General features: G+C 36.6%; 1 protein-coding gene across 3 annotated transcripts in view; it reads left to right on the top strand.

Annotated features, from left to right (window-relative positions):
• Positions 1 to 27654, top strand: part of LOC112051105 (junctophilin-1) — a 39277-nt gene that overhangs the window by 8917 nt on the left and 2706 nt on the right. For 2 of the 3 annotated variants that reach the window (XM_052890424.1, XM_024089590.2), the window contains exons 2-6: positions 6986 to 7197; positions 16090 to 16367; positions 17904 to 18077; positions 20069 to 20403; positions 21841 to 23323. In XM_052890424.1, coding sequence (XP_052746384.1) covers positions 6986 to 7197; positions 16090 to 16367; positions 17904 to 18077; positions 20069 to 20403; positions 21841 to 23323 — 2482 coding nt within the window. Of the gene's footprint in view, positions 1 to 6985; positions 7198 to 16089; positions 16368 to 17903; positions 18078 to 20068; positions 20404 to 21840; positions 23324 to 26535; positions 26984 to 27654 lie in introns of those variants that run through there. The other variant, XM_024089591.2, reaches the window with a different exon arrangement.

Genomic DNA, 27654 nt, shown 5'->3' with positions numbered 1-27654 from the left:
TAGTATGCAATTTTCGATTTCCAATTACGTTTTTAAGTTGGTCGACTATTATTCATTAAATAGCAATTGATACTTATCTGTTATAGTTTCTTTGTAATTTCATTATACATCCTACTTTTGTGAATTTTTTTACGTACCTATCCATAAGCAACTGTTTAGCCGGTAGAGGGTGGCTAGACTTGACTCTAACAAAACCATCTCTTAAAAGCTTAATATTTTACAAACGGATCCCTAAATCGAAAAATATTGGTAAATGACACCTCATATATTTCAAAGACTTATCTAACGATACACCAATATGAAATCAACGAGTAAAAAAAATCATCCCCACTTTACATGTAGGTAAAGGTAAAGGTAGGTCATCATCATCGTCATTATCAACCAATATTCGGCTCACTGCTGAGCTCCAGTCTCCTCTCAGAATTATAGGGGTTAGGCCAATAGTCCACCACGCTGGCACAATGCGCATTGGCAGACTTCCCACACGCAGAGAATTAAGAAAATTCTCTGGTATGCAGGTTTGCTCACGATGCTTTTCCTTCACTGATTAAGGCACGTGATATTTAATTTCTTAAAATGCACGCAACTGAAAAGAAGTTGGAAGTGCATGCTCCGGATCGGATTCAAACCCACACCCTCCGGAATCGGAGGCAGAGGTCCTGGGCTATCACGGCTTATGGTAGGTAGGTACCCTAAAAATATTTTTCATGATTTTATTTTACGACTTAAACGTACCTAGTCATGTTAATTTACAGCTTTCTAGTAGTATAATAGTCTCAGCGCTAAACCGCGGATGGGCGGACGGACAGACAGACGGACATGGCAAAACTATAAGGGTTTCTTGTGGACTACGGAACTAATAATTTTACCTACTGATCAACTTACATATATTAGTATAGATAACATTAGTTATAGTTATAGATAACATTAGTTATAGTTATAGATAACATCAGTTATCTATACTAATATTAAAAATCTCTGGATCTACTGAACTGATTTTGAAAATTCTCTTACCACTAGAAAGTCACGTGATTTGTGAGTGTCATACTATTTTGTCCTCGTATTCTCACGAAAACAGGCATTTTGCTGGTAAAACCACGTCGTCTTGTTGGTTAGTGTCAAATAAACCAAAAAAAAAAAAATATTGTGAGCTCACGTTATGCCACTAGCTGACATTGTTAGAATATTTTAATCAACATTTCAGAAGCTCTCGGCTATGGCCTTCACCACAGTAACACATTACTATTAAACGTCTAATGCGTATTGGCAGTTAACGAGCAGAAAATAAGGAAAAACATAACAAGAAATATTATACCTACCCACATCTTTCGACAGTCGACACACATACCACCATCAGCCTCATTATTGTTATTTTAGGCTATATTTAACCCGTTTATTGAATCAATATTGTGTTTCTGTTAGTGGAATGACTAAATGAATGGCGTGGCTTTAGTACACGTTGCTTCAGATAGAAATAAGTTTTCATATACGAGTAGGTATATGATTCATTTGCGTTCCAATCCCTATAAACAGTCTACATTAGTTCCGTTTCGAGTATACATTATGATCTCCATGATTTCGTGCCATTATTGTTCGTGCTATGCAAAGGATTTCATTATCATACGAGTTTTTGTACGTATTAGTTGAGTTGGAGATTTTCTTAAAATTATATTTGACGAAATAAGCAGATGGCCCAAAAACATTTCCAATAACAATAATACAGCAACTAACATACAACATCACTTCGGGCATGCAAGAAACATGTCCTTCGTGAGGCAAACGTCCCTGTAATTATAATTACTAATGTAAGTATTTAAGTACTATGATTTCGGGTTTGAAAGGTGTGGTTACCGGTATACCGCTAAGCCCGAATACATACCAATGCTACTTGGTGGCAGGAGTAAGCATGGGCGTAGTGTTTACCTGGGTGAGCTCTAGTATTTTTGATTGAACAAATCATTTTTATAGCAAAAGCATAAAAGAGTAAAAAGCTTCCTATGTGCCACCAGATGAATACATACAATTTTTGACGGCCTCTGTGGCGCAGTGGTATGCGCGGTGGATTTACAAGACGAAGGTCCTGGGTTCGATCCCCGGCTGGGCTGATTGGAATTTCTTAATTGGTCCAGGTCTGGCTGGTGGGAGGCTTCGGCCGAGGCTAGTTACCACCCTACCGACAAAGACATACCGCCAAGCCATTTAGCGTTCCGGTGCGATGTCGTGTAGAAACCGAAAGGGGTGTGGATTTTCATCCTTCTTCTAACAAGTTAGTCCGCTTCCATCTTAGATTGCATTAACATTTACAGGTTACAGGTGAAATTGTAATCTAGGGCTAACATGTAAAGAATAAAAAAAATCATTCTATAAAAAGCTATAGGTGAAAATACGCGTACTGTTAAAGCTCATTAAATAAATTAAACCATTAGATATTTTTATGATGTTTACATTAGGTATGTAGATAAGTAGATAGCTTTTAGTATTCAGTTGGTCGTTTACTAAGCAATCTCATCGTATACTGTTGCATAGCATTCAGCGGAGATAAAACTGCGTGCAGCCTCAACTAGGTCGCTTCATCTACGACTATAATAAAGTAGGTGCCAATGTACTCTACGTCTGCACACATCAAACAGGACGTAACATACCTAATGCAAAATCTATTTCAGGTTGGATTCACAAGTTATATTGCCGTAAGAGGAAACGTATAAAAGTTTTGAAATAGGTACATATATTATACGACTTACGAGTAGTATATAGGCATACCAACAGTATAAAATCACTACTTTAGTGGTCGGTATTACGAGCTTTTTACAATAGGTAGTCTTATTTATTTTATGACAAGTTTTCCCTTGGCGGTGATCTCTGACTATGCATTCTAAGATTGAAGCGGGCTTACTTGAAAGCGGTACAAGTTTAATCTACCCATACCTCAGAGTACCTAGTGGGAGTCTTCAATGTTTTCATACTGTGACGATCGCGTAAAAGTATACGCGAATTTATATGGAATTGAAACAGTTGTGCAGTAGTGCCACTAGATGGCGCTGTTTCAATTCCTTATAAATTCGCATTTACGAGATCGTCACAGTATCAAACTGCCACTAGGCACACTGATGGTCTCTACGCGGCATACTGGAACGCTTAATACGTACGTCTATGCCAGTGGGGTGGTAACTAGTCACGGCTGATGCCTACCACCTGGTCAGAGCTGAGGCAAATTAGAAACTTATATTAGACCTCAGAAAGCAAGTTTGAGCCTAGCAAGATTTTTAATAGGCTAGTATTTTCACTAAAAAAAAAAAAATTTACACTATAACGTAAATGTACTAGTGTGACCCAATTCGAGTAGTCCTTCATAATTAACTATGTAAGCATACACGACGTAATAGGTTGGGTAGGTATATCATAATTTCATGTTATTCTGGAAACAGCAAACTAAAACCTGCTATTTAAAAATTAAATAGAAAAAACGTTGTTCTATTAGGTATATTATCGTAATAAGGCTTTGAATAGGCATCCTTTTCATTAAGGAAGAAGGGGCAATGGAGCATTAACCCTCCACTATGCAAAAAACAGGTCGGTGGGCTGGTAATAATTTCTGTGTCACAATGAATACCAGGTGTTAGTGATAAAGGACTAATGGTTTAACGTAATGTAGGAGGCATTTATACTCATGCATTGACATCCATAACTGTCTTGGGGATCTTGCTATAGGATACACTCATTAACTTCGACTTAATTCTCTTATTCCCGAATCGAGGTGCGTGGGAAAATATGATCGCATCGCAGACTTTAGGTATATGATATATCACTTAACTTTAACACTCTACCTGATTAGATAATAATTATTGTTCTGTCCTCTTGACGTTGTTATCGTGCTGTGGTAGCACAGAAAACATATGGTAGTAGGCAGAAATTCAATTAAAATTATCCCCTAAACTTTGAATACTAGTTCAGTTATAAACAAAGCTCTCCACCTCCGCGTCTGTCTTTCTATCTGTAAATCATAAACTCGAAGACTTTTGAGTGAATTTTCAAGAGGTTTTCACCATTAGGTAGATAGAGTAATTTATGAGGAAGGTTTTGGTATAGATCAAAGTCAAGATTTTGTTTAATTTTTTTTTTTTTTTTAGATATATTTTTTTTTCTTTTATTGAGAAAGAATACAATATGGAACTTAAGCTAACTTATCCTAATAATTATACAAATCATTCCCACGTGAAATAGTGGCAAGAATACTGGCTGCATTTCCGCGCTGGACAGCCAGGCTGATCCTTTGCGCAAAAAATGAGCCAGCCCTTCTGTCACCATATATCGACGCAAGTAGCATCCCACATTAGGGCCCGCCCCATTTCCCAGGGAACCAGCGTCAATTCACCAGGTCTTTATTTGTTTAAATAAATTGAAATGTTGTTTTAGTTTGCGAAGTCAAACCTCCTAGGAGCTTTCATTGATAATTCAGCCTAATGATCTAATCCCTTGGACAAAATAGTTATTATGTCCAATCCAAGGCATTAGATCAAAGAAAAACATTCCACCATGCTTGTTTTGTTATAGTGCGTATAACAAAAACACGCATGGTGAAATATTTTGTTTTTTAGATCTACAAAAATGTCCAGGATGGCATAAACTTACTGTATCCATTTCATCTTCTCAGCAATGGCCATGTACAATAATTAAAGTTTATATCGATTTTCTCGCGGACGAACTCGTGGGCATCCACTAGTGTAATCTATTTCTAAATTATAATTCTTAAGATTAGTTTATAACGTGACGGTTAGGCTTTTAAGGATAGATACACAAATGTAATATACTTAATATTATAAGACAAAGAAATATGGACTAGTATGGTCTAAGATCCGGCATTAGAATTATATACCCTCATCTGTTATTTATTAATGATAAGAAATAAATCATAGATAATATTCACAGTGACACATTGCAAATAGTTTGCCTAGTTAAATTGCGGCCAGATTAACATACAAAATCTAGTAAACCATGAATCAGATCAAAGGCAACTTAATACAGAAAAAATTAACATAAAATAAACTTTCATTTGACATATAGACGACTAAATAACGGACGAGGGTATTTAATTTATATAACATTAATGAACTGTTTATATCTGGCAACACTACAGTTGCAGGGTGAAAGCAGTCTTTACGTTTTCAATTCTGTTGAGTATATTATTTAGCTAGTGAGCGATTTTTATTAATTACTAGCTGACGCCGCGCGGTTTTACCCGCGTGGTTCCCATTACCGTAGTAATTCAGGTATAATATATAGCCTATAGCCTTCCTCGATAAATGCGTTATCTAACACAGAAAGAATTTTTCAAGTCGGACTAGTATTTCCTGAGATTAGCGCGTTTAATCAAACAAACAAACTCTTCAGCTTTGTAATATTAGTATAGAAGTATAGATACAAAGAGGGAAGTAATTTATTCATAAATTTAATCATTTAATAATGACTGGGCGCAATTTTACTATTTGCAATGTGTCAATGTAAATATTTTGTATCATTTATTTCTTATCCCAAATAAATAAGAGATGTCGGATATTCCTTATGACGGATCTCGTATTATGGGTATTTTAAATCAAAACTTGACAGTCCTAGACGTCGACAGGTTGTGAATATGTGTTCGTCGACTTATCTAACTTGTTAACGAGATGTTGAAGCACCGATTAAACCGGGTCAAGTTTGGTGTAGACTCCATTAAAATTCAGCAAAAGGTTCTGAAATGAGAAGAGCTTGTATTTGCGTACCTAGAATCATATGTAAAGCACACATTAGCATATGACTTAATCAGTAGGTCTTTAGGAATAAATTTAAATATATTTAAACCAGAAACATATAGCAAATATAAACAGTCGCTAAAGTATCTGGGTTATCTATAAAAGTTCGAGTATCTAGTACAGTACTAAACTTATAACAGAGATTTATGATAAATCGAAACTAACGAGCCTACTGTGCTTTGTTACAAAAAATACCATGTTGTACCACGGAAAATTGATTACAATATTCAGAACCGTTGAAAGAAAATATCAACATTCCATAAATCATGTTTCCGATGCGGTCTGGCTAGTAGGAACATAAAAGCGTAGATATAAAATTATCTACTTAAAGCTCTTTGAAATTATCTTTATATTTCAACTTTGGCTTGAATAAAAGATAAAGGTAAATAAAACATAAAACAATGGCGATTAGCATAATCGGAACATCATTCACTTATCATATTACGAATGAAAAACCGGAAAAGTGCGCAGTGGGACTCGCCCGCCGAGGGTTCAGTACAAATCATTCTCCGTCATAACTCATAAATCCAAAAAAAATATTTAACTTAACTTTTTTATTTTAAATGATGTATGATTTGTTTATAAAATGTTATATAAAATACATTAACCATATCTAATTGTTCTGAGCTTATTAATCAAATTTATTTTCATTAATTAAAGAACAAGTTAATTATTTATTATTAGGTGTGAAATGACTAGTGATTTATACCCTCGCATTTAATTTGTTTGTTGGTAAACAGTACTCATCAAGAAAGGCTGTAGTATAGCAAGGCTGTGCTTGTGTCAATTTGTGTGTGTGTTTAAGCTTACATAAAACCATAAAACACAACCCTTCTTGCAGTCGGGTAAAAGAGCCCGCTACACTGGCACAAGTTTGAAAATATTTTAAATATTTTTTATTTACTGTATTATTTTTGATTAATAATGTTTTAGAATTATGATCAAGAATGATTTGTACGTATCCCTAGTAACATTCGGTGCTTGTTGCACTTGTAAAGTCTTTATTATTTTTATTTAATTTCGAATTCTGCTAAAATGCTAAGTGTATCAAAAAGTTTATTCATTAAAAATGACTGTTATTGATTTTATAAATATCCATTATACATAATGTAATAAATGTCTAGGAAAGTGTTCAATGTTAACTAGTTATATAGTTGTTATATCATAGGAAGTAATCGTAATATTGTTTTTTACAGTGGAAGTTCATACGAGGGGCAATGGCAAAACGGCAAACGGCATGGTCTGGGCGTGGAGTCGCGCGACCGGTGGCTGTACCGCGGGGAGTGGACGCAGGGCTACAAGGGCCGCTACGGCGTGCGACAGAGCAGCACGAGCAATGCCAAATACGAGGGCACTTGGGCGAATGGTCTGCAGGACGGATACGGCTCGGAAACATACGCGGATGGCGGTAAGCATGCAACCATAGAACACAGTTGGCATTTACTTTTAACTAGATACCCATAGATTTAAGAGTCAGTACGTACCTACCGGGAGTACCTACCCATGTGCTAAAAGTTAAAAATCGGACAAGTGCGAGGCGGAATATCCCAACGAGGTTTCCGTACGTAGGATCATTATAAATGGTTGCGAAATTGAATTGAGCAGTTTTTGCCGAGCTTTTCCAGACCACCTGTTATGATTACTATAAAAGTATAGTTTAGAGATTTTTTATTGTACATTTAATTTTTTTTTAACGATGTTACTTGACACATTTCATACGAGTGGATCTAGGTCAACGGGAAGTAGGTACCCTATGATATTCCCTTGAGTGAGAAATATGCGTTTTTTGCTGAATAAACCGTAGCTTTTTTCCTACCTGAGAATACGGTTTAAATTTCAACGTGATACCTCTACGCATTCCCGAAATAAAGGGTCTTGAGTTCAGAGACAGACTAACAAACAACAATGTGATCCTATATTCCTTTTTCAAGTACGGTACTCTAAAAAAATAAAAATCCATCTATAACCGTCTTCGCATTATTGCCATTCTGTTATTTATTTATATTGATATAACTGGTATGGGGCACAATGTGATAGATGGATGGTTTCAAAGTGATGTATTAACGATACATTATGCATATACTAGAAACAATTTATGTGTTGAGTAAAGTTACGAGTACCTACCTATACTGTCATTTATACTTACCTAAATAATGCGTGAAAAAGAAAACATTTCAAGTATTGCTGACACTACTGTTTTGTACAGTATATATTCTTTAGCTTTAGAAACTCTACGAATAAAATGAATATACGTTTCGTAAGCGCTTGTTAGTGGAGATTGAAACGTGCGAGCGGTATAGCTGTGTATTCTTAAAGCAGTTCTTATAAGCACGAAAATATCTCAGTACAATTAATTTATTTTTGTAAAATCCGGTTACCCCTGCAACTGTTCTATTACGTAGTATTGTTTGCTGACTCTGGTGGTAATAATAACAACTTACGGATTTTATCGTTACTTTTATCGATTATACATTTTTAAATTATCGAAGGCAATGTGTTCCTGCATATTTTTATCATAAATTTATAATAATATACCGTCTGTCTGTTTTATAATTTAGCCAATATTTGAGCAGATGGTAGAGATTTGATGATTTAACAAACGGCAGCCCTACTAGCTTCATTGCCAAATTTTTTAAATACCGACAAAAATACTTCGGTTTACATGACCATGACGCTCTCATTTTGTATAGTCTGAGCATATTAGATTGTTTCAATCAGAGCAATAAAAATCATTGGCACGGCTTACTGGTTCGCTATTAATAGACTATGCGGTAATACTAATCTACGCGAAAACTGTCACCGGCAGCTTGTTTGATAATAACTATTGAACGTATTTTTATACGTAGATAAATTTTATTGCAGATCGGTATGACTACTATTGTTGTAACAAAGTCACTATTTCATTTAACGGATCAGTTGAAAAAATAAACCGAATATTATTGTCATACTTTGGTATAGACCTCAATTATAATTGTAATGTAGAAACATTACGTTGTGACGCATAGTTTTTTTTGCATTGTATATAAGCCAGGGCTTAGCTGCAATCATACTCGTACCTGGACGGCTATTCTGTAACCATGTTTTGTACAACTCGCAAGTGCGAGTTTCGAATTTACCTCTATGTCTCTCTGTATATCACAGTGCTCTAAACAAAGAGCGATACATGCGAGTTCGAAGCTCACACTGTCGAAATGATAAAGACAACGTTACAGAATAACCTCCCTGATGGTAAGCTATGATGCAGCGTATAGAAGTATATACGCGCTTACCTAGTACAAGCCTATTTACTCTTGACTTTAATACCCATATGCATCATACCTATATTGTAGGTGGTAGGGAAAATGGAACCTGGAAGAGCATTCCATAACTTCGCAGTACAAATCATACATTTTCCTTTTTTATGCACACTGTAGATCTTGTATCAATAGTAAGAGATCCGGCATAAGAAATATATATCTACCCTCATCTGGTATTTATCTACCTACTTATATTTATATATCTAGGCAACCTATTTGCAATGTGTCATTGTAAATATTTTCTATCATTTATTTCTTAGCACTAATAAATAACAGGTGAGGGCAATGATAATTTTATACTATAGATCGGTTACGTCCCTACAAAATCATCGCAAAAAGTGATCCGAATACACTGAGCGCACACATGCACAATTTTGTCTTTAATTCCATTATATATTTATGTATATACAGCTTTTACTGTTCTTGAACACACATATTTTGTAGACGATATTTAGGTCTTATTTTTTTAAATAACGTTTACTGATAACCACAACTAACATTGAGTTGACTATACACTTCCTCTTTTGAGCGCCTCATTTTTCATGCGCTAGTAACACATGTAATAATATTTAATATCATTGGATGAGATTATATATTTCTAATGCCGGATCTTAGACCATAAAACGGAATAAAGTCTAACATTCAGTAACATTACAGAAGATAACAGGAAGTTTCCGAATCTTGAATTTTGGAGGTGTAATGTCACCTGCACGCGTAATACTTTTTGTAGCGTGCACTCCATAGATGCATACATGTATTGCATACCTTGAGGACTCATCATGAACCTCTATTGGAGAAGAAATTGTTCATTTTGTACAATTTACGTACAGTACAAAGTTAAAAACTTTGTGTACGCCGCTGGATACCTTGTAACTAATATATCTGTGGTCGCAATGCATGTATGTTTGCGGTTTCGTTTTAAATTAAGCTGTAGGCTCTAATTGCTCTTCACAGTGTGGCTTACCTATTATGCGAGCGCCGAAAATTTTATGAAGCTGCACCAGAGGTCGAACTCTGTGGCTCAAAAGTGAAGAAAGATGGGAAATATAAACATGTCTGATTACACGTTTAAATAACTTGCGTAAAAGTATATAAACAAAAGAAAATTTAAGTAATATTTTTTTTTATTAGAACCCAGTATTTGCGATATATTGCCGAATTTCTATTAGGATACATTTTTAATTTTAAATAATTTTTTAAATTTTTGTCTGTCTTTCTGTTTGCCCGGGCTAATTAATCTCTGGATCGGCAAAACCAATTTTAATGGGACTTTTACAGGAAGATAGAGTTAAGGAGCAACATATGGGCTACTTTTTATACCCGTGTTTATGGTTCCCGCGTTTAATATTTAAATTAATAAACTGAACCTTTTTCAAGACAGAAGGCGATTTTAGTTAGATTTCCTAAGAAATATGAGGAAAAAGTCGCTAACTTTTCGTTAAAATAACCAACTGGAAATCAGTTCTAAGATAAACAATTCTTACAATAAAAACTTCAACCAAAAAAGAAATAAAAATTGCGGTGAATATTTTTATATTACGTGAAATATTAGGATCCGTATTAGAAACGACCTTCACCCATCTGTTTAATGGGTGCCAAAGTGTTTTATTTCAAAATTAGGATGTTAAAAAATATGTTCCGAGTAGGTTGCCTCAAAAATTCTGTTTCGAATACGTATATTTTTTACTATATGTATGTTTTATTTACTTATTTTTTTTTACTTCAAATCAAAACTAGTACCTACCTACCTACCTACGTTTTTTGACTCAATCTCTTTTCGTTTATCTTAACTGTATTCTTTCTTTTTATTTTATAAAATGTAAAATGTTTATTACCAACGAGTATGGTGTATGTGCTTATAAAATACTCGTAATAACCATGTAAAAGTCACTATAGGTATAAATTAAAAGGAACCGTTAAAAATTTTAACAGGTCATAACCGTAACAAAACAAAGACTGGAAGATTGTTATTCTGTGGAAGCATAAATGTTTCTTAAAGATAGCTTTTAAATCCGTCCGCACCGCTTATTCCTTCGGCATCGGGCTTAATAATAGCTTGCACATGAATATCACCTAATGACCTATATTATGATTGCGTGAACTAAAAAGAAACTCCCCTGCTTTGCGCAATGCTCGCTTTCAGAGACCGTGTAGAAAATCTATATGCATAGCATATTATAATTTATTTCACGTTGAATTAACTTTTACGGTCATGCCTATATGTGCGTACACTATATTATGCTTTCAAACAATGATAATTTTATACTATAGATGGGTTACGTCCCTACAAAATAACCGCAAAAAGTTAATCCAAATAATAGGCTACAACACTGAGAGCACATATGCACAATTTTGTCTTTAATTCCATTATATATTTATGTATATATTATAGTTTTTACACTTCCTGAACACACAACTCAATATTGTAGACGATATTTAGGTATTATTTGTTTAAAAAACCTTCGTTGTTGACCACAACTAACATTGAGTTGACTATAAATTTCCTCTTTTGAGCGCCTCATTTTTTATGCGCTAGTAACACATCTAACAGTATTCAATATCATTTGTTTTTAAAGAGCTGAGCATTCTTCTACTGAATAACTCATTTCATTAGTCAAGTGACTAGAAAATTCAATATTTAAATAATAGAATAGGCTTAAAGTAATACTTTAAATAATAAATAAGTTCAAAATAGTGCATAAAACTTATTACCTATTCTACCGCAGTGCAAAATGAACTATATCAAGTTTTTTAACTTCGACAATTAAATTTCTAAAACGAGTAGTAGTAGGTACATATTATCAAAGCCTTTAAAATTAAGGAAAAATACTGCATAGTCTATATTCGTAGAATGCAGTTTTTTTTCCTTTATATACTTACGTATTCCCTATAAAAATGCGTTTTCTCGTTTCAAAAAGGTACGGCGGTAAATCTTTTGTTCCTGAAAACTTTACTACTCGTATATCTTTAGAGCTTTTGACGCCTAGTTGATATTTTGTACAGTTATACTGTGGTAGAGATAACAAGACGTTTATAATTTACAAGAAAATGGAAAAAGGTTTTTAAATTGTCTTTCATATCAATTTTGACTAGTTTTGTTATTTTTAAATATGGCTAAAACAGGTAAATTTCTCGGATCGAGGCGCGTTTGGTACCCTCGTAACTTTAATTTTAAGTTATTAATTTTAATTACCACCTTTAAATCATGATATAACTTGACTTTGCTTGTAAACTAAGTCTAATTGAAATAAATGAAATTTGAATTTAACAAACCAACGTATAATCCGTTTATTTTATGACCAATCAATATAGAATACGCGATTTATGTGAAATCTCTAGTGCTATGATTAATATCTTCATACCTTGGTACATGTTTTACCCGTCTGTTATTAACGCAACCTTGAAACAACACCAAAAATCGCCAGCACCTACGTAATACAACCCGCGCCACGACCGTACATTACCATGAAACAACGTCACAATTCCCGCCGCCTCGCCTGTACGTTGAGTCACGATTGTATTAAGATTTGTCATTCATAAAATCGCAAATATGTAACACTGAAATGTTTTCCCGAAAACATTAAGAAAATTTATATTTGTCACATCCGTCATCCGGTCAATTTTTATGCATGGCAGTTTTGAAAAAGGCATTACGTTCGAAACTTTTGCATCCAAGGTGAGGAACGCCCTGTCGCGTTTGTTTTAGTCTATTATTAAATGCGTTTAAGTTCTTTCAAAGTAGTAGTGCTAAGCATATGCGTCACAACTCACAAGTGATGATGAAAATGGAAACGCTCAAGTGTGGACTCATCGATCCATCATGATGACTCGACATTTGTACGTTTGCCACAAATCCAAATTGTTCGTCAATTAACTAACGATGCTTTTTACATTAAATTGAAAGATTTTTTTAAAGCATTTAAAAACGATTTAAAAGCCGAACAGAGGCCAAAATCTAGTGGTAATTAAGAGCAAGCGATTTGATGTGATTAGTAGTTGGATGGTGTTAGTGAAGCGGCCCTGCTACCTCTACCCGCGATCGCGGCCCTCGCTGTTTAAATATAGCGTAGGCACGCCTGCGCCCGCCCGCCTTAAAACACAATAATGTCGACGGCTTATTTCATGCTATAACAAAAAAACAAATGTCTTTCAAGTCATTAGCGTTAGTCAGCTGTAATTAAAGACCTATATCGTAATCTCAACAATTATGACGCATCACCGACACTAACCAAATCTGAATCTGAGTCATGAACTTTCGTTGAAATTCTTAATCAACTCGTAAGAATGCATACACGGCGCCCGAAAACAGACCTCACATTGTCGTAAGAATTTCGCAATGCAATGAGGAAAACAAAATGTTTATCGGAATCAAATTGAAATTGAAATTAAAGAGCCGTGATAGCCCAGTGGCTATCACGCCCTCTGATACGTGATAGCCCTCTGCCTTCGATGCCAGAGGGCGTAGGTTCGAATCTGGTCCGCGGCATGCACCTCCAACTTTTCAGTTGGAGCCTATACTTTATTAAGAAATTAAATACTTATATCACTTGTCTCAAACGGTGAAGGAAAACATCGTAAGTATTTAGTTGTTTTAAATGTCCATTGTTACTAAGTATTTCGTCTGCTTTTTCTCGCTTTAACTACCTAGTTATCTGATACGTCGATCTCTCCCAATTCTGTTGACTCAACACTTTAACTAAAAATCTAAAACTTAATAACTACGCTATTACTTATAGGGAAAGTTATCAATAATTACCCTATAATTTCAAATAAAATAATTTCACATACACGTACAGTTATTTTAACTTAGTATGTATTTGTACATTCGTAAGTAGGAAAATTCTACCGTACATTGTCAAACAAACTATCCCAGTCAACTACGCGTACAAAGATAAATATCACTCTGTAAATTTTTTCAGTAGGTAAGTAAGTTGTAAGTTGGGTTACAAATACAAGTTACAAATCACCATTAGTATAAATAAATAAATATAAATGTACTTACACAATACGCACGTAGTGACGTGTGTATTGTGTAAGTTCACTTTGGGGATAAGTAGTGACTTAGCCCAAAAGTAAGTAAGACACTGGAAAACACCCATGTTTATAACACAAATATCTTCCAGTTGTGGTAATCGAACCCACGGCTGTGGATGCACAGAGCAAGGTCACTACCTCCAAACTTTATGATATATGTACTTACTCGTATAATTAGTAGATACATTACTTACCGTTTCCACCAATTACGAGTAGGTATGCGGTAACATATTACGTCTTTCAGTGTCTGTACTGAAAATGTATCTATACTAATATTATAAAGCTGAAGAGTTTGTTTGTTTGTTTGGTTGAACGTGCTAATCTCAGGAACTACCTATTGGCCCGATTTGAAAAATTCTTTCAGCGTTAGATAGCCTATTTATCGAGAAAGGAGATAGGCTATATATTATCCCCGTATTCCTACGGGAAAGGGAACCACGCGGGATAGCGGCGTAAGCTAGTCTATGATATGGATTAGATGAGCCTTATATATTATTATTATATTGTAAATAAATCATCCATGATTGTTTTTAATTTGAAGAAGAGTTTTTGTTTGTTTTTGGGCTCTTGGTAGAACGGTTCTATATCTTAATCTTCTAGCTATAAATTCTTGAAAAAATGGATTTTTGGCATTCTTACTGACTATGTGATTTTATTGATTTGATAGAGTAGCTTACTGGGTAAAAACTAGTATTTTATTTTCCCACAGCGCCTCATCACAGTTTGAAGTCAATCCATTTATTATTAGCTCTGGGTGACATAGGCTAAGTTTTAAGCAAACTAATAAAAAACGACGGAAGAAAACTAAAAATGTGCTACTACCTACTAGCATTTATTACTAACAAGTCATATTACTTATACTTTATCTATTCTCATATTCTCATATTATCACAAAGCTCCGATTATGAAATTTTTAAAATATTATAATTACAATAATATTTACGTGCATATTTCATCGAAATAAAATAAGATTATAAAACGGGTAATAACTATTGGTTATTAACACGAGTACATTTTATAAAACGAATGAAGTTACTTCTTTAAAAGAGACACGAGAGTTTTAATACCAATTACTGCGCCGTTTCACACTGTATTTTGCTGTTTTTAACTCCCGATGTTTAAAACACATGTAGTGTTTGACGTCAGTGCACCGGTATCGGTAGTTTTACAATGTTATTGATTTATCGATTACAGATTGAAAAATTCTGTCGACCGAAACATAAGGTTTTAGAAACTTGACAATATATAAAATTAAACTAGCCCATCCTTCTCCATAAAATGTTATTTTTATTGTAGTAAACCTTGCATTTTTCCTTCTGCGGCGAACCCCCGACTATACTTATTATTTCATTCTTTACAAGTTAGCCCTTGACTACAATCTCACCTGAAGATAAGTGACGATGCAATCTAAGCTGGAAGCAGACTAACTTGTTAGGACGAGGATGAAAATCCACACCCCTTTCGGTTTCTACATGACATCGTACCGGAACGCTGAATCGCTAGCCAGTACGTCTTTGTCGGTCGGGTGGTAACTCGCCACGGCCGAAGCCAGACCTATTAAGAAATTAACGCAATTAAGAAAACCTCAATCGATCCAGCCGGGGATCGAACCCAGGACCTCCGTCTTGTAGGTAAATCCACCGCGTATACTACTGCGTCACCGAGTTAGTCAAAACATCAACATTTCTGGCATATAAGTCTGTAATCTAGATAATTTCATGCCCTTCGGAGGTTTTTCAAAATTATTAATTTTATGTTGTTGCTTGTCTCTCTCTGTCAGTTTACGACAAAGATTCCGAAAGCTATCCAAAGATATTCGCATTTTTCTATTGTGATAAAAATAATTTTGACATAAAAATATCTAAAATCTAGCTAAAACTCTCTTCTTTTCAAACTCTTGAATTATAACTAGTTAATTGAAACAACAAATGTATTTTCATCACACTTAATACAAAATAAAATTGTTCCAGGCACGTATCAAGGCCAGTGGATGCGCGGTCTCCGACATGGGTACGGAGTGCGGACCTCTGCGCCCTTCGGCCTGGCGTCGCACTACCGCGGCGGCGCGCGCGACCACCGCGGCTCACTGTCCTCGCTGGCGGAGGCCACAGGCACGCCGGACCCCTCCGACCGGAGGACCACGCGCATGGACGACGCGCGAGGCGGGTTCGTGCTCAAGGCCAGCTCGGACGAGCCTTCGGGAAGACGAGGTTCTCTCGCCGAAAAAGCTAAAAAGGGCCTTTTTGCTGTAAGTATAAATACAACTGCCTGTTGGTCGAGTGGCTAGCCTATGTGGCTTGGGATCTCGAGGTCCTGTATTCGGGTCTTGAATCCTGCTATACTATATGAACTTTTTAATGAAATTCTCAGTAAAAACCGCACTGGAGCAACGTGGTAGGTCTAAACATTTTTCTTTAATTTCAATTCCCATTCTAAGGTTCTATATAAGAAAACAAAGCTTTTTACTGAATTAAACTGTTATTAACCGTGTTGATCCCATTTCTGTGGGAATATGGGAATAAAAAATATAAATCTAGAATGGTAATAGTTAAGCCGGTAAAATATAGCCATCGTGGAGTTTTTTAAGAGGATTGTCTCACCTTACTCAATTACTGATTGTTTTGTTGTAATTCACAATCAAAATTAAAAATACGTTTATTTCACCTCGACGGGTGACAGAAGGGCTGGCTCATTTTTTGCGCAAAGGATTATTTGGATAGCCTGGCAGTCGAACGCGGAAATTCGTGCCACTATTCCACTTGTACTTAAAATTATACATTTTGTACGTATATTATAAGTTAGCTTACTGCTTAAGTTTCTTATTTTATTGCTTCTCAGTAGCACTTTTAGAACACCAAGTTTGACTAAGCATAGATCTGTAGATGAAACTTTGGTAGGTACTCTACCGAGGATTTCCGATTCTATCTAATTTACAATGAGCTTTTATAATAATACAAAAATACCCCAGAGCCCAGATCCCGATCCCATGGGAATATGGGGATAAATTATAACTTATAACCTAGGATACTCAAAAAATTACGTGTCTTTTGGTAGTATTGGTAAAAGAATTTTTAAAATGGAACCGGAATATTTTCTCGTTGAACTCTATCAAAAGTTTTAGTAAGGTTTCTTTCGTCAGTCCTAGTCAAGTTATGTCACTTGACTAGGACTGACTAACTGCGAACGACGGACATTAGAATATATTTATTTGATAAAAATTATAACTGACTGGCTAAATGTAATTACAAATCAATGTTCAAACAAAAAAAGCTCTATAAGAGGGAACATTTCTAGCTTTATATCCAAATAGCGCACGCCCGCGACTTCGTCCGCGTGGAAATCAATGTAAACTTTCAACCCCTATTTCACCACTTTAGGGGTAATTTTTTAAAAAAATTTGGAATCATATTTAGTTTTGTATTTTTTATGGTTTATAAACAATTTTACATTATTTTTTAATAAACAACTGCAACTCTAAAAATGAAGGACTTTCCATACAAACTTTCAACCCCTATTTCACTGCCATCTATTTTTATTTTAGGGTCAAAAAGTACCTTATGTTTTGCTCCAAGGTCCCATTTACTATAATACGAAAATTTATCTTGATCGGTTCAGCCGTTTAGCCGTGAATAGGACAGACATGACAGACAAGCGGTGATTTTGTAGGGACTTAACCGATCTATAGTATAAAATTATCATTGCCTGTCCCTGTATTGGGGTACAAACATATAATGTAGATGATGATGGTTGATGAAAATGTAAGCAAATGTAAACGTGTTTCCAGAAACTCCGTAAGCAGCGCAGCGCGGGCGAGCTGGACAAGCGGGGTGGTGGGTCCGTGCGCTCGGGCGGGTCGGGCGGCTCGGCGGCGTCGTGGGTGTCGTCCGTGGAGAGCACGCACTCGGCCGCCACGCGGGGCTCCTTCCACACCAACTCCAACACCAGCTTCATAGTCGAGGTAAACATCTGTGCCATCGATCGTAGATCGTTAGATGGGCCCCGAAGCGATGCGGAATTGTCATTGGTTTTCCAAATACTTACGAATGAAAAGTAACTACTTTCTCATTATTCGTGTTGCGGCTGGTGTTTTTACACTTCCAAAATGATGACGAAGGCATAATTAAACTAAACAAGATAAAAATAGTAAAATATTTTTTCAAGTCACCCCCTAACCAAGTGGCACGTCGATTCACTTTCTACGATCGCTAACGCTTCGAAAACTAGAAAGATGTATGGGAATGACATTTGCTGTCGACAGGTCACGTGGTCAAGATCTTTTCGAAGTGTTAACGATCGTAAAAAGAAAGTCTACGTGCCACTTGGCTATAAAAAGTACTGTAATATTCGTCTATAAAAAGTTTTATTAGAATTTGAACTTAATTTCTATGGAATGACAAAAACAAAATGTCAAAAAACTTTGTTGCCACGGAAATGAGTGATGTCACATCGCTGTAACTTTACAGAATGCAGGGGCTGACGTGCTACCAGTGAAGAGAAATATAGACTAAATAGCGTCCAATGGCGTCGGAGACCGGAGTTGTTCCAGTCCTATCTCTCGTACCAACGCAATGAAAGAGATAGTATTCTGGTTGCCCCGCCATTAGTTGAATTTTGTCTATTTCTCTTGACGAGACTATCTAGTTGGTCGCATGTTAGCGGCACTGATGACCAAAACTGGAACTAACATTTTGCAAAACATTATAGTAAAAGCGTGACAACAGCGACACCCTCACCAGGCCAAGGCCCTTAGCCATGTGGCACGTCGATCTCTTTCTACAAACGCTAACGCTTCGAAACTAACAAAATGTATCGACAACTTAATCACGTGACTTGTCTGTAGTGAATGTCATTCCCATACATTTTGTCATTTTCGAAGCGTTAGCGTTTGTAGAAAGAGAATCGACTTGCCACTTGGCTACAGGCCTAGGAAAGTTTATGACACTATACTTTTATAGGCGAATTTAAAGCTCAGACTTTATATAAATACGTTACAGAATAGTACTCCTGATGGTAAGTGAAAAACCATAATATATGAACACAGCATCACTTTAAGAACACGTTTTACAAAGCGCTTATCAAATCCATCAACAAGAGGCGTAGATGAGTTCAACCGGCAAGGATGTTCTTCTATTCCCATTTCTACTCTCATATCTAGTCTATATAAAACCTCAAACTATAGATCACAAAGCTATTCATTCCTACAGATCGTTTTTATACAGTGATTTTTTTTTAAGAATTCCAAGGCATTGGCTACAAAAAATCAGATTTCCTTAAAAGAGACAAAATGTAGGAGGCCACACCGAGTCTAAATCTATTAGACAACGCCTATACAAAATCGAAGAAAGTTATAAATTATAATTCTTTAATTTCTTTTATCATGGACGTATTGTATATCACTGCATGTAATTAGCGATTGTAGCACTCATGACACAAGACGAGGCATAAATGACTAAATTCAAACCGGAACGCAGCAATGCTGCGGCCAAAATAAACATGGCGGTAACACGGTAGGTACCTAATAACTATCCGGCCGTCGGTCATAAAAAACTCTCAATTATATTTTATTTAATAATGTCATAATGTCATGTAATAATGTCCCTAAAATCCGCATTAGCTATTGTCGGATGCTTATATCTATGATCCTACACGCAGATCAAACAAAATCAAAACGCGTTCTCCATTCGTCTTTTATTAAGTACCTACTCGTCAGCTCATCATCCACTCCCTTTACACACATGTCCTCTTTTACACACACCAAACACCTCTTCTTTAGCCTTCCTCTCTTTTTGTGTCCGTCCACTTGCAAATTAACATTTTTCTAGTATTATGTTAATTTGTAGTATTCTAGTATTATGTTAAAAATGTGTTTCATCGATATTAAAGCATACTGTGTATACATTGTGTTGTATAAACTTATAAAATATATATTTTTTTATTTTTTTATTTCAGGATGAACACTTGGATGCTAGTGTGACAGAAACGTATTTGGGCGAATGGAAGAATGACAAACGTACAGGGTTTGGTGTGAGTGAGCGCAGTGATGGTCTTCGTTATGAGGGCGAATGGTTCGCGAATAGGAAGTATGGCTACGGAGTAACAACGTTCAGAGACGGCACGAGAGAGGAGGGCAAATACAAGAACAACGTACTCATCACAAGCCAGAAACGGAAGCACATGTTCCTCATGCGATCCGCAAAGTTTCGGGAACGGGTTGACTCAGCGGTGAATGCAGCGCAACGTGCATCCAAAATAGCATTACAAAAGGCCGACATTGCCACCTCTAGGTTTGTAATTTGATGCTACCGTGATTCATCACTCTAACCAGCCACACTCGATTAAGCTTACCCACAAATCACATATTATATTTTTCACTTTTACATCCCTAAGCGAATTAAAGTCTTGAGAATAAACTTGATCGTGACAATCAAGCTTTATTCAACTAATAATCACGACGGTATCGTTTTGATTTAATAAGAATGTCGTACCGTACTTAGGTTAACACGGTACCCTCGTTGCGTGAGTCTGACTCGCACTTGGTCGGGTCACACAATTCTTTTTCAAAATCAGTGGTCATCATATGGGTTTTGGCCATGGCCATGGCCTTCTATGTCAGTCTATTTTAATGGTCCCTACAGGGCCGAGCTTGTCTCTTATAGAAAAGATGATTTGCATTGCAAAGAGTGTGATTTGGCTTAAGTGATAACTTTTGATTTTATAGCGATCACTATCATTTGTTCATAATGACCGGGGCCGACACTTCAACGTTTTGTCCGAGGCACGACAGTGTGACACCACCAATTTATCAACTCTGGATTGGCTGAGAATTTCTTGGAAGGAAAACTCACTCAACATTCTACAGACCATCCCACGATTCGAGCCCAGGATCTCATGATTTATAAATTAAGTTAATAAAACTAATTACTGGACCCATTGATTGATCGTTGCGTTAGGAAGATAATTGGTGATAAGCGTGTGATGAAGTCAAGATTGCAAGCTTTGCAGCACCTTCGCAATGTCATACTCGTATATCTGTCGGTTTTTTACGGGAATTAGTTTTAAAAGTGTGTGAACTTCACGATCTTGTTCCTACTTCTCGCTTATACTACAGAACAGCGCCATACACAAACGCTGTTAAGGGTCGATCCCTACTTTGTTGATATTTAGAGGATCCCCATCAACGTTTCTAATCCGGACAGCTAATATAATTATTATATCTAGACCCTTCTGGCATATAAAATCTGAACACATTCATGGTAAGACTGAATATAGAGACTTTCTACACTTTCTAGAGAAGCGCGTCACATCTTAGACATTATTATTGCTTTCTATGCATGATAGTAGCCTGTCCATACTAATATAACAAATGCGAAAGTAAGTAAGTATGTCTATTACCTTTTCACGGCTAAACCATTGAACCGATTTTGGATGGAGTTTGGTATATACATATATAAATTGGACCTTGGAGCAGAACATAGGTTAGGTTAGGTTAGGAAAAATATACATGACTCCCGCGGGATTTGTAAAAAACAGAGTTTTACGCGAACGTGGTCGCGGGCAACCGCTAGTTGATCATAATTAAAAATTAAAAATTGAGTTTTGGATATGAAGTCGCAGAAATAAATAATATCAGTTTATCTGTATATATCTAGTTCTAGTCTACCAACCAATATATACCAACTATAGCAGTAACGATTTTTGATTACAACTCACTTTTTGTACAGGACAGCCACAGCGAGAGGAAAAGCCGAACAAGCCGATGAAGCGGCAGACCAAGCTAAAGAAGACTGTGATATAGCACAAACAACTGCGAAGCAGTTCGCACCAGACTTTAAGCATCCTGGCTTTGATCGAATAGGTTTAAGAGAGAAATATAGACAAAAAATGTACGAATCACAGGTCGCTTCTGTGACTCAAGGATCCGATAAAACCATGGACGGCAAGAGCATTCCAAATCATATCCCTCCGATGCATTCACAACTTCCTCAAACAAATAAAATACCGAACGCGGTGACTTCAAGGAGACCGTCAGGCCAATATAACCCTAATATAGGACAAACAATTGACCCAAGGATACCCAATAGTCCTAGTTACAATACTGATGTCAGAAATCTTGGTCCGCAGTATGATCAATTTTACAAACCTAACCAAGATACTTGGGCCCCGCCAGGCAGTACACAAAATCAAATACCTAACCAAAAAATATATCCTAGCAATGATCCAGCTAGTGGATATAACATCACATCACCCGACGGCCAACTTCCTGCCGCATCTTACAGGTTACAGCAACAATCACAACAACACATGGATCAAATGACTCAATTCCAAAATCAAAATCGCAGACCTTCGACTTCCATAAGGCCCCAAACCACGCAAAGACCAGCTCAGGACTGGACTTCACCGGCAGGGGTTGCGCGAAGACAAAGCGTTCTCGCTTTACCTACACACGATACGCAAGGTAACGTTTACACCGATGCAAGCATAGCATCGTATGCCAGAAACGAACTCCGCACTGGTACAGTACACTCAGAAGGTCCTCTCGAGAGAAGTGCATTGAATACAGAATCTCAAGCTTACAGACAGGACATGCAGGGTTACCAACAGGGCTACAGGCAAGCACCGGACCAACAGATGTACCGACAACCTCCGATGGACCAACAAGGTTACAGACAAACACCTGATAAACAGATTTATCGGCAACAAGCGATGGACCAATCATCTTATCGACCTCCTGGTAATGAACAGGATATTATCAACGGAGATCGTGAACAGCGGCCACCCGGTAGTCGGCCTTCGATTGACTACTTCGACCACTACAAAAGACCTCCAAGTAGGGATTCCAGTGTGGATCGGTACGGCAGGCGATCTCGACAGCCATCAGTGGAGGCTGCGCCTCCGGGCGGCGGCTCGCGGGCTGGCTCCGTGGCGCCGCAGCCCATGTCGAGCTCGCGCCCGCCGTCCCGCGCCGCCACCCCTGCAGGCAACGGTCACTTGGCGTCCGGTCGAGGTTCCATTTCACGTGCTCCTTCGAGAGATAACCAGCCATTTGAAGAATCGCTACTACGCAAAAGAACACTCGGACAAGACATCTCACCTTCACCCTATCAACCAAAAAGAACAGAGAGCTTGTTCGTAGCACAGAACCCAGCGCCGCCGCCGGCAGCACCTATGGGAGGAGGAGGGGGAGGGGGAGGTGGAGGACGAAAGGTAAGACATTTGTTATTCAGAAGTAGATAGGTATGCTCTTGAAAAAACATATAACAAATCCTGTGCAAAATTATCTATACAAAAAAAAGTTTAATTGTGCTCATATTACAATATCTGCCTACTTGTCTAAATTTACTAATGCAGTCTTTTGTATTGACTTGTTAAAAAAAAACTAAGTAAAAAATTACTCTTAGTTATTAAATCCGTAGTATGTCTGCTAGTTAATATAATAAATAGAGCATTTTACGAAATAAATTCATCGTAATCCCTATTTAAATGGTCTATAAAAATGAGAATATTTGTGAGAGAGGAGATTTGGACCCACCACGCTGCTTCAATGCGGGTTGGTGGGCTTAGTATGATAATGTTTGATCACAATATAACGATTTTGAGATGATATGATGATTATGATAATGACTAAGATTGACGGATTAACGTGAATCTCATAAAATAAAGAGACTTATTAATTAAACAAAGAAACATTTAATACACTACAGAGCTTATGAGTAAGCGTAGTTAAAAAAAACTATTTTCTTTTTAATAAATACCACACAAAGCACATGAATGAATTTTATTTTTTTTTTTTATTCTTTACAAGTTAGCCCTTGACTACAATCTCACCTGATGGTAAGTGATGATGCAGTCTAAGATGGAAGCGGGCTAACTTGTTAGGAGGAGGATGAAAATCCACACCCCTTTCGGTTTCTACACGGCATCGTACCGGAACGCTAAATCGCTTGGCGGTACGTCTTTGCCGGTAGGGTGGTAACTAGCCACGGCCGAAGCCTCCCACCAGCCAGACCTGGACAAATTAAGAAAATCTCAATCTGCCCAGCCGGGGATCGAACCCAGGACCTCCGTTTTGTAAATCCACCGCGCATACCACTGCGCCACGGAGGCCGTCAAATTATTATCATCATCATCATATCAGCCGATGGACGTCCACTGCAGGACATAGGCCTTTTGTAGGGACTTCCAAACATCACGATACTGAGCCACCTGCATCCAGCGAATCCCTGCGACTCGCTTGATGTCGTCAGTCCACCTGGTGGGGGGTCGGCCAACACTGCGCTTACTAGTGCGGGGTCGCCATTCCAGCACTTTGGGACCCCACCACCTGAATTAATGCATTAGTAAATTCAGGCAAGTAGGCAGATACACCCGTGATAGCCCAGTGATATGACCTCTGCCTCCGATTACGGGGGGTGTAGGGACGAATCCGGCCCGATGCAGGAACCTCCAACTTTTCAGTTGTGTACATTTTAAGAAATTAAATATCGCGTGTCGGTGAAGGAAAAACATCGTGAGGAAACCTGCATACCTGAGAATTTTCTTAATTCTCCGCATTGGGCCAGCGTGGTAGACTATTGACCTAACCCCTCTCATTTTGAGAAAACACTCAGGTCAGCAGTGAGCCGAACATGGGTTGTTAATAACGATGAATGAATGAGGCAGATATTGTAAAACATTTTGAAGAAAAAAGTTGGAAAGTGAACACTAAAATTATTTTCATGTATTGAAAATTCAGCACCTCCCATACATTTTAACATCCACCGTGTAACTACAGAGAGTAGATACAACTACAGAAAGTTTATACCATTTTACAAAGCTCTATAAGTGTTTTAAAATGATAGTTAGTACACTTCAGTTTCTTAAATTTTTTTTACAGGACATTTTTTTAAATCGTTTCATATTAATGAAAGAAAAATGGAACTCAAAGCTTCTTCTACAAAATAAATAAAATATCATTTATAAAATAGTACTTATTACAGTACAATAGTAATTTAATCAGTAATGTTTAACAAGAATCAGATCATTAAAATCTTGATTACAGCAGCAAAAACTGATTCAACATGGAAAAACTTGAAAAATTAAAAAAAGTACATAACCAGTTCATCCTAAATATTTTTTTCAAGACTATTTAAAATAGTTTTAGATAATTAGGTGGTGTATCTACTATTTGCATTTCATCCATTAATTAGCGGGACACCCTGTATATGTTTATTTCAATTTATATTCATGCACACTCTAGGAATCTTTATATTTACCTACGAATGTATAAAACTCAAGAGTTGTTGTTTGCTGGTTCGAGATCACGCTACGACGCTAGGAACTGAATTTTATTACGAAAACGGAAAAATATCCTTTTGAGAGCTTCCGTCGCATGCGCTGCGTATACGATTAAAACAAAAATTATTTTTCTTTTTCAAAGTTCATAAAAAAAGTCCGCGACAGCATAATCAATGTCTATCTTTTAAGGTTTTTTTATGATAAAAGTATTTTTTTATCGAATTTTGTTCTAAAAATTATTTTAGATCAAAATACCATAAAAAAACCTTTCTAAATAATGTATGTTAATACATGTAGGTTACGTACGAAGGTTTTTTATAAACATGATACTATTAGACCTATATTCGTCACTCTCAATATTCTTAATATTCGTCATAAGTATACTTTTGAACAACATTGCCTTTCACATAATTTGCTAATATCTTAGGTGATATCATACTTTACTTTAAGAATAACTCTGGAAAAATAATGATGAAATAGGTACAACACGCACATTTATGATGGGATTGCCCTAACCGCCCGCCGTCAGCTCAGCGAGGTAGGTACTACGCCGCGCGGCTTAGACTTTCACTCGGACGAAATCGCGGGCATAATCTATGTATTATATGTATTTTATCTTTTACTCATAAAAAATAAACCATTCTGTATACAAAATAACCATTAAATTGGTATAACAGCTGATAGACGTACGAAACGACCACAACCAGAATGATAAATCCTATACATTAAGAAATGTGTAGCCGTGGATAAAACGTAGCAGTGTATAAGGATATACAGACAGACACGGACGACAACATTAATTATTTATCTTTGAGAATAAGTATTACTTCCTTGAATAAATCGTATATAAATTAAACAATTCCAATACTCGTAATTATCGTAACTTTTTGCTCAATCAATATTTTATTTGTGAGCGACTCATAAGTTTCATACAAATAACGTGGATACATTTTATCCCTGTATTTTGACGGGAAAGGGGAACTAGGGGAGTGTCGGCTAGTAAAAGATAAAAGTAAGAGTAGAAATAGTATGCTAAATGTATATTTTAATGGTAATAATGGTTGCTAATTACCGCACTTCAGCCACTTCCAACATTCTTACGAAACAATAATTGCTAGTGCGTTCGTAATGTGTTAGTAGAATGTATAACCATAGTTACGTGTGCGTTTACGTTTCGCTATGTAGGCGGTGGGCAGAGTTCGGGCGGGCAGCCCGTTCTATTTCTAAATTGAGACAGTCATTCGCTGCCGGCTTCCGCGCATCACCTCTTTGCTGATTATATAAATAGAAAACGAATAAACTTTTAAAAGGATAATACAGCAATTTTTAATTATCAACAAAAAATAAATTAGTGTAAATAATCAATATAGTGTATTAAAATAAAATCTTCATAATGAAAGTGTTACGTGACCTTTAGCTTTCAAACAAATATCAGTATATTAGCTATATCGATATACGGAACCAGTGCAGCGTTGTCATACGATGTGGTACCAAGGCGGAGACGAGGATGAAGATGAAGACCTTATGTGCTCGCCAGCTATACTGGCTCGACGAGCTTCTGAGAGTTGGATCAATGTGCCTCCCGTTGAGGTATAGAAGATTTAACTACTTTCCTTTCCCGATGTAATGTTTGTATAGAGAATTAGAAGCAATGCTGTGTACGAGTACTATTTATCTTTGCAAAATGCTGGAATGTAGCAAATCAAATGATATTTGGGGATTACCAAAAAGCCAAGCAACAAGCTGATTAACAACACTAAGACAACAGCAAGTTAAGCAAAGTCATTGAGCATTAGCATTATGACACAGAAAATAAAAGTGACGAAAGACAGTATTTGGTGATTAATCTCTTCCCACTGAATTTACATATACAAAAATAAAATTAAACGATCTTTCCATGGAATTTACATAAACCACAAAAAAAAATAAACGATCCTTAGTCTTTATCAAAATCAGAGCTTAAAGTTAAACTTTTTTTTCAAAAACATTATATTTATCTAAATATAATGTTTTATACATACAATTAGGTCTACTGGTAGTATTGCATAGTAACCGAATTATGTGATAACCACCGCTAATAGGTATTCATTTTCGTTTATGCGTATAAAACACTTGGAAACAATATCAGGCGATCTTTGTTATTTTTACAGTTACATGGTGATGCCTGGTCCACACGCCAACGATAAAACTGCACAAACACACGTCGTTTGTGCAGTTTTATCGAACGTGTGTACAAAAATTTGCGCTGATTTTTTCATGGA

This window comes from Bicyclus anynana, chromosome 3 (assembly GCF_947172395.1).
Source record: "Bicyclus anynana chromosome 3, ilBicAnyn1.1, whole genome shotgun sequence".
Classification (NCBI taxonomy): Eukaryota; Metazoa; Arthropoda; class Insecta; order Lepidoptera; family Nymphalidae; genus Bicyclus; species Bicyclus anynana.
Note: the sequence above shows the minus strand (reverse complement) of the source record. Positions and strands in the feature narration are given on the sequence as shown.